The sequence below is a fragment of the Gavialis gangeticus genome, unplaced genomic scaffold, assembly GCF_001723915.1.
Source record: "Gavialis gangeticus isolate Ggan-Ray unplaced genomic scaffold, GavGan_comp1, whole genome shotgun sequence".
NCBI classification, from domain to species: Eukaryota; Metazoa; Chordata; order Crocodylia; family Gavialidae; genus Gavialis; species Gavialis gangeticus.
In genome coordinates, this window is record NW_017728992.1 from 163472977 (window position 1) to 163483975 (window position 10999).

General features: G+C 41.6%; 1 protein-coding gene across 9 annotated transcripts in view; it reads right to left on the reverse strand.

Moving 5' to 3' along the window:
- UBR5 (ubiquitin protein ligase E3 component n-recognin 5) overlaps positions 1-10999 on the reverse strand; it is a 175212-nt gene that overhangs the window by 144264 nt on the left and 19949 nt on the right. For 8 of the 9 annotated variants that reach the window (XM_019528038.1, XM_019528037.1, XM_019528035.1 and 5 more), the window contains exons 2-6: positions 9939-9983; positions 9372-9453; positions 9136-9212; positions 8233-8352; positions 2080-2269 (exon numbers count right to left, since the gene is read on the reverse strand). In XM_019528038.1, the coding sequence (XP_019383583.1) occupies positions 2080-2269; positions 8233-8352; positions 9136-9212; positions 9372-9453; positions 9939-9983 (514 nt within the window). The remainder of the gene's footprint in view (positions 1-2079; positions 2270-8232; positions 8353-9135; positions 9213-9371; positions 9454-9938; positions 9984-10999) is intronic. The other variant, XM_019528036.1, reaches the window with a different exon arrangement.

The window sequence follows — 10999 nt, forward strand, 5'->3', positions numbered from 1 at the left end:
AAAAAAAAAAAAAAAAAAAAAAAAAAAATCGGGACACTTTCAATTGAGAGCATTTGATCCATGCGCTAATCCCCCTTGGAAAACTGTTCGTCCACACTACTATGGAATGTTTTTGAAGGTACATTTCAATCAGTTTTAAAACTGACCACCTAATTACTAGTCCCGTCTAAAGTAAACCCTATGGAGGGTCTATGACTGAATGCATTGGCTATTTCTGTTAAACACAGCCTGCCCAGCCTGTACTATGGCTTAAAATGGATCAGCTAACAGTGGGAGCCAACCATTTTGTCAGGAGTGCCACAAACTAGCCCTGCACCCTCCCAAAGTGCCATTCCAATCCTTGTCCCATGAGATCTCCTGCACTGCTTTCTGCTTCCCACCCAGTGCTAGCTGCCTGACCTACTGCTCTGCTTTCTGTTCCTAGCCCCATCTGCTACTGTGCTGCCTGTCCCCTTCCCTGATCTGCCAAGGCCACACACAAAAGTCACCCCTGTCACTTGTGGTCAACTTATGCACCATGACCAGTGGGGTCCCCCAAGGCTCCAGCCTTGGGCCTATACTCTTTAACTTCTTTATTAATGATGTAGACATTGGTATCAGAAGCAAACTGGCCAAGTTTGCTGATGACACCAAACTTTGAGGTAAAGCGTCCACACCCAAGGATAGGCTGGTGATCCAGGCCAACCTGGACAGGCTCAGAAAATGGGTGGACAAAAACCTGATGGTGTTCAACACCAAAAAATACAAGGTACTCCACCTTGGGGAAAAAAAACCCACAGCATGCTTATAGGCTCGGCAGTGCTACACTTGCTAGCACCACAGCCGAAAGGGACTTGGGGATAATGACTGACCACAAGATGAACTGGGGATCATGACTGACCACAAGATGAGCCACCAATGTAATGTCGCAGCTGGTAAAGCGAGCAAAACTCTGAAGCATCTATGGATGTAAGCCTCAAGCAAATCCCAGAATGTCATCCTCCCACTGTACTTGGCCTTGGTGAGGCAGCAGCTGGAGTACTGTGTCCAATTCTGGGCTCCACAATTTAAAAAGGACATGGAAAAGCTTGAGAGTCCACAGGAGAGCCACATACATGAGCAGAGGGCAGAACAGGCTCTATGACAAGAGGCTGAGCGCCATGGGACTCTTCAGCCTGGAAAAGCACAGGCTCAGGGGGGACCTGGTAGCTGCCTATAAGTATATAAGGGGTATAACATCAGGATCTGGGGGAACATCCCTTCACCAGAACGCCTCAAGGGATGACAAGGTCCAACGGTCACAAACTCCTCCAAGACCATTTCAGGGTGGACATAAGGAAGAACTTCTTTCTTGTCTGAGCCCCCAAGTCCTGGAACAGACTGCCCCTCCAGAGGTGGTGCAAGCACCTACTCTGGACTCCTTTAAGAAACATTTGGATGTCTATCTTGCTGGGATTCTTTTAATCCCAGCTGACTTCCTGCCCCTGGGGCAGGGGGCTGGACTTGATCTTCCAAGATCCCTTCCAGCCCTAATGTCTATGAAACCTATGATCCTGCCTTGAGCAAGGGGCTCAACTAGACCTCATGAGGTTCCTTCCAGCCCTATGATTCTACTGACAATTAACTGGAATCTTGGCATAACACAGATACATCATTTCTTTTAAATAAATATAAAAAAAAGTTTGTCTGCTGGTGAAATGGAGCAACCTTCTTCAAATCTTTAATGAGACTTTTATATCAAGAAAAGTTTGCCATGGAAGCTAAATTTCCTCTTGCTACATCTCATATCTGCAGTCCAGCTCCACAATACTACTTACATGTGCATTCATCATTTCCATCTCTCCAGTCCTGGCATGTGTCTTCAACTCCCACAGCCCCCCACAAAATCTCCTGATTCCAAAAGTCTCTTATTCATTTAATTCGTTTCATCATGATAGAAAAACCAAAAAGTAATTCAACTAGATGGGACCAGTTTTCTAAGTGTTATGGAGAAGCCAACGGTACATTCTCCTGACAATGCTAAAATGGCTTTCACTAGCTGCAGTTCTAGGTCTCAGAAACCTGGCATTAGGCGACAAGGATGTTCCACACCTGACATACCTGTGAAATGAGTTCCTCTGGAATGACCGATGCTGGAATCACTGGTTGCGGTTGACTACCCAGCAGTCCAGATCCTCTATCACGTCCTGTGCGAATAACTCGGGTCTGCCTTCGGGAATCTCGTGCCCCAGCTGATGATCTACCAGAGGATCCTCCTCCACTTCCACCAACCCCTGAACTCCAACGGCTTCTAAGTGATTCAAAAGAATTTTTTAAAAGCATGTAAGTATTTAAGGTGCTATTTTAAAATTTCTTGAATAAATTACTTGGATAAGAAACATTCCACAAGTATCTTTCTCTACCAAGCACAACTGAGGCTGAGGTTTTTGGTTTTTTGTTGTTGTGTGTGTTGGGGAAGGGGAAAGAAGTTTAACTCTCCCTGTGTGACAGAGAAGCTTGTCACCTTGAATCCTCAGATGACTTCTCTAAAGCAGTAGCCTCCAATAATAAAGCGGTAATACTACCCAATTCAGAAGGTTGGACTGCATAGTAAATTTAAAGCAGAATTCTGGGATAGGAAGTTTTACTTTCTGATTCACTTTTCTAGTTATAGCTCTTGGTGTTTCTAAAAGTAATACTAATACCAACAGATTAAAAAAGATCATCTATTACTGCAAGTGAATTCTTACTAAGAAAATACACTGGCTGAGAAGAGGTTGGCGTATTCAGCCAGTAGTTCTTTGTAGGCCACCACACATATGAATGTGTATTTCAAACAGAACATATTGAGGTGTCACAGTGCAGGCACTGCCACCACCAGGACAGCAAGGTAAAAATGTGCTCCATGATCCTGGTTCACAGCCAAGCCAGGAAGTGCTGCAGCATGTACAAGCTCTCCTGCCACAGTAGGGTTCTCTAATAAGCCTAAAGCAGGCAAAAGAGCCAGCTTGTTCTGCAGCCCCTTTCCAGTATGTGTCATCACCCCCCACCCCAACAAACACTCCTACCAGAAACAAAGGAGTAGAGGATAGTGTCACTGTGCAGAGTCAGACTGGGAAAGGATGCAACACAAGAAACCTCTCCTGACTGCTTCAAGCTTATTACAGAACCCTAATAAGGCAGGAGAGCATGCACATGCTGCAGCCCTTCCTGGTCTGGCCATACACCAGGCACAAGGGGAAGTTTTACTTGCCCATCCTGGCAGAGATGGCACCCTGTTGAGAACTACTGAGGTACAAGGAGGCAGCACAACAGTGGATGCTGTCAAATCCAAAAGCTGGGGAAGGGTGTCCCAACTCAAGAAGGCATGAGAACTGCTGCGTTATACCCCATCTAAGCTTTTTCTTGGCAGTATATATAATTTTATATGATAGGGTAAGCATCCCCGTTTTAGGGGGTAACCAATATAAAGTGATATACCCAATGAGTTGGCATGAAGAGAGGAACAGAACCAGGTCTCCCAAACTTAATCCACCATCCCACCTGCCTTAATGGCTACTTGCAGATGTTAAAAAAAAAAAGGAACAACAAAAACTGAGCACGCTCCCTCACAAAGCCCAGCACACACCTGAAAGAGGCAGCACATTAGTTGGACCTGGCTCACCCAATATCTATATAAAATTAGGTTGTTTAGTGGGGCTTTTTGGTGCTTTTATCTAATAGCCGATTGAATCAGCCAAAAAGCCCTGCTGAAGTGCCCGATCTATACAGATGCTGCGGAGCCAATTCAAAGTAACATGTTGTTGCTTCAGTGTTTTGGTTTTTTTTAAACATCTGCAAGCAGCCCATTTTAACACCTTAAAGATAAATTATTTTATTTCAGATGGGTCTATCCTGAAATAAACCCAGGTACTCCAAGTCTCCCAGAAATCAAACTCTGTAGTGTATTCTCCAATAAGAGCAGGCTCTGAGCTTTTCTGTCTGACACAGAAGCTGTCACATTACCTGATGCAGGCTTTAATATCAGATATAGCATCAATGACAATTTAACAGTGGCACTTAAACAAGGTCAAACTCAACCAGAGCCTTAACTTCTTTTCAAGAAGAAAAATGCAAATTTCAGAGCAAACTTCTGGTTGTTAAAAAAACGCTTATGCTGTCTGAAGTAGTAACAGCAACATGTAACCTTTTGAAAAAGGACTGAGTAAACTTAAGACCATTAACATCTGTAGCCATGAAAGCTAATTAAACAAACATGCAATTAAATCTCCTTTATGGCACAAGGTGATTTCTAACTTGCTTCTCTTTTTGCTTGGACCTTTTTTGCAACTACCCAATACAATTACATAACCACTTGCGCAGTTGCCTGGGTCAGGGCCCTGCCACAGGGAAATGTTTTGGATTTAGATTTTCATACTCCTGCCCAAGGACCACATAGAAGAGATAATGGGCAGCAAAATAATGGCTTCATTATACTGCTCACCCAGATCTGTTCTTAAGCCTGGGAAACCAGAGTTCTTGTCCTGGAAAGGAAGTGTTCAAAACAGACAAAAGAAACCCCCTGACAACATAAAACTTTAAAATTTTGAATTAGAATACCAGCCTATTGGCAAGGATGTCACACTGGACACAAGCTACTGAAGATCACAGTCCACAACTCTTTTCTATACAGAAGAGTACTCAGTTCATTTGCACTGTTACCTTTGTTGGCAAGAAGGATGTAGGTTTTTAAAAAAAATAAAAAGCTGTATGCCTCGAGATTTCACAAGTTTATACTCATTTATTACCAAAGCATATAAAATTGTCAGTTATGGATGAAAGTGTGAACTGTTGGCATTACTAAAAGGTTTAAGTAATTTTTTTTTCTTACAAGAAAAACACTGGAAGGGACCTCCTGGGACATCAAATCCATGCACCATACCATATAATCCCTTTCAGAAATTTACTGAGCTCCAGATTAAAACCACTTGGGTGTTTTGCCCCCACTAATCTAATGGAAAGACAGTTCCAGAACCAGACTGCTCTACTGGTTAGGAATCATACTGTTTCATCCTAAATTTATTCAGAGCTAGTTTATAATCATGTATTTTAGTGCTCATATTGTCCTTTAGATATATTTTTTCTACCTGCAGTGAATTCAGCTGTTTTAAATAAATCTTATTTCAATATTAAATAGTACCAAATACACTTGGGGAAACAAAAATTCTATACTGGCTACATATTAAGCCAAATAAGTTCCACAGTCATATCAAACTTGGGGAAGGTTCCAATCGCTGAGTCTCAATGTTCTTTGTGCATGTCATCCAGTGTACCAACAAGTGATTTAAAATGTTCTTTCCTTGTATGAGCCATATTCATTTTCCCTGCAATACCTAAGCAACAGTCCTTACTGCTTTAGAAATGTTTTTTGTGAAACACCATGAACTTCAAACAAATCATGACATAAAAGCCACCCTTATGCAATTCACCTTTTCTAGTTTTCCTATACAATTCTATATAAACAAAATGGTTTTCCAACCTAAAATGCATGCATTCCTTTACACCAAGATAAAGAGACTAGCTTGAATTTAAAAAAAAGGCAAATACTGTCCAAATTGTCAAGCTGCTTCTCCCATTGCTACTGAAACACAAATACAGTAATTCTCAAAATATACTAATATTCCATGTAAATTAGTTTGCCATGAGGATGGTATGGATTTGGAAGGAACAGGGACAGCAACAGGATTTCTGATTTGGATGCTCCAGGATCAGAAGTTTTGAAAACCAAACTATAACTAAGCCCTTTCAACCACAGCAGCAACCATTTACTCTCACTATACTAGTTTGGTATACTTTGATTTTTCAGTTCTGAAGTCAGATAGGAAACCATTTGAAGAGCCTTACAGCAGGGGTCAGCAACCCCTGGCACACGTGCCAGAGCATGGCACATAAGGCCATTTTGCTTGGAAAGCCACAGCCAGCCTGGGCTCCAGGCTGCTTGCAACAGGTGGCAGGGAGGCTGCAAGCCCTGCTCAGAGTAGCATGGGCTCTGTGGCAGGCAGCAGAGTCCGGAGCCCCAGCCAAGCTCTGGGACCAATGGCAGCTGCACGTGTACCTCAGAGCACATGGTGGGAAAGGGGCCCGAGGCAGCACAACCCCAGCCTGCCAACAGCCTTTCCTGAGTCTTCAGCAGCTTGTCCTGAGAGCAACTACTGGAGACACAGAAGCCCAGAATCTCTCCAGTGCTGTGCTGCGCTTCCCTCTTAAGGAGCCATGGGCTCTCTTTCCTACTCTCACAGCAAATTAATCATTTGCTGATTCCTTTTTAAATCAGTTACCTCTGATTTTCCAAGAGCCTCTGGCTGGCAGAGGGAAGATAGGGATGAGGGAGGATGGGCAGGGGCTAATAGTCATCTTCAGCTGACCCGAAATAGACAGATCCCAACCTACCCAGTCCTGGGACAGGTTATTGACCCCCCCACCCCCCTCACCTGAGATAAATGAACCTCCCACCTCCTCACTGGCTCATGGAGGGGAGCTGTGTGCTCAGAGCTGACCGCCCAGAACAAGTGGTGAGAGCAGCAGACGTGTTGTGCAGCTGGACAGGGCTGCGGGTCAGCAAGAGGCTGATGGGGAGCCATGGACACCCACTCCAGCCAGCCCTGGCCAACGCAGTAAGGGGATGGTCTAAGAGGGAGAGAAGCAGCAGAAGCTGCCATCACCACAGAGCCCAGGCTGCTCACAGCAGGTGGTGGGCAGGCTACAGACAGCTGCACTGAGGTCCAGAGCCCCAGCCCGGCTCCATAGCTGCCAGTGGCTACACACATGCCTAGGGGCGCACAGCAGGAATGTGGCCAGGGCTGTGCTGCCACAAAAAGGATTGGACCCCTCACGGCTCCCCCGCTGTCTACCCCTGGCACAGCAACATCTTCCAAGTAAAGGTTGTGGGGGTTTTTGGCACTAGGCCCAAAAACATTTCCGATTACTGCCTTACAGCATCAGGTTTCTCTAATTCTTACAGCATCAAGCACACTGACTGTGCATAATAAAATACAATATAAAAACAAAGTCCAGATCTCCTGTGATCTGAGCAAGAACCTGCATGCCTTAAACATGAAGGAAATTGTTTCAATACTAAGTTTTTACATGCTTGCCCAGATTGGTTTAAAACCAACCCCAGAAAAAAAAATTACAGCAATGTAAATCTGTCACTATCACATATAACATTACCTACAAATTAGTTTTTTCTTCAGCATAAGGGACAAATACCACTTTGACACTTTGGATAAAAGCCAATGCCTCTTCTCTGTTCAGTCTTGCTGCAAATTTCCACACTCAAACAGCACAGAATTTCATAATCTTCACTGATATAGTCAATAAAAACATGTAGCACTGTTCAATATGCCTTATTGAAGTATGCAATGCAGAGACCATTGCAATTAAACAATGATGACTAATGCACATGGATATATGCATCTAACTTGTGTTAAAGGGACACCATCAATTTGAAATGTGTTCAACTATAAAAGAATTAGAACTTCCTTTCCTTTTTCATGTCCTCATGACAAGGTACTTAGCAATATTTGCAGATTTGCTAGAATGCGACAGGGCTGCGCCGTAAGCACTTCTGCTATGGCCTCAAACTTGCAGCTTCTGGGCTGTCAACTTTGCACTTGTGCCACCTCAGCCCCCAAAATTATAACTCATTTTATGTAATACCCCTCCAAGTCCTCTTTCCAATTTCCATGAATTTGCAGACACAATTTCCTATAATTTAAATGTTTCTTTCTTTTTATTGCATAAAAGAAAAGAATCAGACTAACAGAAAACCTACCAATGGATTATATGAAATAAACCAATAAAACTGACTACGCACAGAAAGCTACCAAACATACAACCCTGTAATCTCTTTCCTTTTAAAATTAAACTTCAATACTAGAAGCCTTGGTTTTCCAGTGGATGAGTGGTGTTTAAATTGACAGTGTCCCTCTAGAAAGGTACTTGTCAAAATTTGAAATTTTTTTAAAAGGACAAACAGCTGAAACATGTATGTTTTGTTTTTATGCTTTGAAATGGTTAAGTTTTGAACACAAAATATCTTCAAATCCTAGGCTCCGGTTGGTTGCTTGTAAATCCATTGCTTTAATCAACCAATACTTTTTGTTGTGCCCTAGCTAAACAAATTGCTGCATTTATACGTTTTTCAAACATATTGTATACAATTTATATATGTGTATGCACACCTACTCAAATATGGTACAAACAGATTGCAGCCTCAGTCCTATCAAAACTTACCCAAGGGTGTTGCCTGCCAGTCTGCCCAGAGTTTCAGAACCAGACAGAAACCATGGGGAGTCACTAGTCCTGCCTGGCCTGGATGTCCTTCCTGCCCCTGAGCCACTGCTCAACTTTGAACTGAAAGTAAAAGATGGTAAATCAGTCACAAAACAATCCCAAATGGGTTAAGAACAAAACCTGGAATCCCAGGTCTAAATTCTCAGGGACTTAGACTGGTAACATACCAGCTTAAGCAACACCCTTGGGGAATATTCCAAACTAATCTAACTGCAAGATAGTAAGATGTATGCTGAAAAATGGAAAGCACACCTAACAAATCTTATTCATGTCAGCAATTTTAACTGCATAATTGCAAATATGTATTACTCTAATTACTGTCTGAGGTAGCCTCTGCACTAAATGTTAAGTCTATGTATAGATTGTAACTGTCAAGTGCCTGTAAACCTAAGCCAACAGCTTGCAATTTTTATATTAAACACAGAACTGTTTTAAGCCCAGAAATGAGCTATTTTGATAGTAGTCCTATCAACAAGGACTTACCTGGGCTGAAGATTATGAAGATCTAGAAAGTTAAGCCCTTCCACTTGGGACCACTGTCAGAGTGGATGCAATATGGGGCTTAAGCATTTAAGCCAGTTCCTTTCAGGATGTTCATTTGGTTAAGTTAAGGAGATTCCACATTGTTTTTATCATAATTTCTTTCAACACAAGAATAAATTGAACTGTTTGACTACATTACCACAAGCACCAAGAACAGCTAAAACAATCCCTACTCTTTCACTAGGAGTCTTTTTTTCAATTTTGAAGATGGAGTTCAGAGACAAACCTATTTTAAAAACCCAGGTTTATCCAGTTAAAATATATGCTTAATAGAAAATGAAAAAAAAAAAAAAATCTTACCCATCATTATTATCAGGTTTACCCAATTCCAGTCTGTCTGGCTGAACTGAAAAACCAATCCTGCAGACTCTACCATCCTACATTTAAAACAAGAAAGTCAAGTGTCCAAAATTGAAATGAAAGACAAAATTAGAGAAAAGTCAGGTCTTTAGTTGAAGAATGTTCATCAATCAATGTTAACAAGTTTGAAACACACAGTTAAAAAAGTTATCTGAACAGATTGTTGAGTAATTTACCTCAAGAAGAAATGCAGCATGATTTGGTCCCACCACACACTGTTTAATAGTAGCCTGTTCCAATACATTCAAAGGGGGATGGCTGAAAACAAAAAGTGAGCATGTATAACATTTTTTAAACTTTTAAAATTTGAAAAAATAAATTAAAAAACAAGTGGCATATGGAAGGAGCAATGTGCAATGATGGTTACTGATATAAAATATTCAAGAGTGACTAAAAATGTACATTAGTTGAAGCAACTATGATGTATTTTCAGTTAGTAAATACAGAAACTGCAGAACAAAACCTAAGATGGTGATAGAGGAATATTACTTTATTTCAGTCAACAATAAACAATGGGACCTCTACTTCAAATTCAAGTCATTTTATGAAGTGGGTACTTAATAACAGCAGCTAGCACTTCCTGCCTCAAAGCGAGGAAAACACAGGTAGGTTCATTTCTGAGAAAGTTAATGTTAGTATTAAAAATTCATACCTACAGTGCAATATACTGGCTCCTCGTCACTGCCAGAAAAAATACATTTCTTTTTCTGGATGGTTTTATAGCAATGTCCAGTGTGTCTTACCTGTTTAAATTGTATTTGTTCAGCTTCTCTGAAACTTCCCTTAACCTAAGAAGGGGGGGGAAAAGAAAAGAAGCTACTGTATGAAAAATATCCTCTCATATATCCAAAGTTTACTTAAGCAGCATGTTTGTTCTGTAACATCATCTATAATGATTTGAATTCAATATAACAGCAAAAGTGAACTGTAAATGGTTGTCTGGTTCTTCAGTCAAATTAAGTATCAGAGCACAAGATGAACACTGCATTACTCAACTGCCAGGACATTACATCAGTAGGCAATGAAGTTTCGTTATGAAAATGACTCACCACAATGTATTAAAAACTGATACAAATATTACATGATGTCAAGACAGCAATCGTATAGGAATCAGGCTCAAAACTACTTTTAGTTGTTTTTATATATGGCCACCTATTGCTATGGTATCTAGGAGCAGGATCTATGCTCCCATCTCTCACTTTTTTGGCCACTTAAAATGAAGGGGCATTCCTCCAGTCTTGCTCTCAAAACTTTCCTAGCTGACACATACAGGGCAGTGCAGGAGAGCAATGGGTAGTTATCATAAAGAACAGCTATGTACCCACAATCAAACTGCAGACAGGCCCCCTTAACAGAAGGGTGAGTTAACACTTCTCAGGATGTTTAGGTGTGTGGGATCATGGAAAAGGAAAAAAAGAGAAAGCAGGTTTTCAAACAGGAAGCAAGGAAAGAAAAATGATGCCTAAGAACAAAAAGTCATCAAAAGGATTACTACAACAACATCAACCCCCTCTACATCTGAGGAGACTAGTTTCAGACTATGAAAACTGAGGTCCCTACTAGAGGTGTATCAATATATCACTCCATATCATATCAGCAATGATAAAAGGAAAATTGACATTATTGGCAATCGGCTTTCTTGGCTGGTGCGGCTGATAACGTTGCAGATAAACGCCACATGGATGCGCACAGCCACAGCATGCATGCAGCCAGCCTGGCAACCTGGAGAGCAGCATCCAGCTGGTAAGCTTGCTTGAGGTTGGGGGAAGCAAAGATGATCAACGTCCCTGAAGTGAAGAAAGGG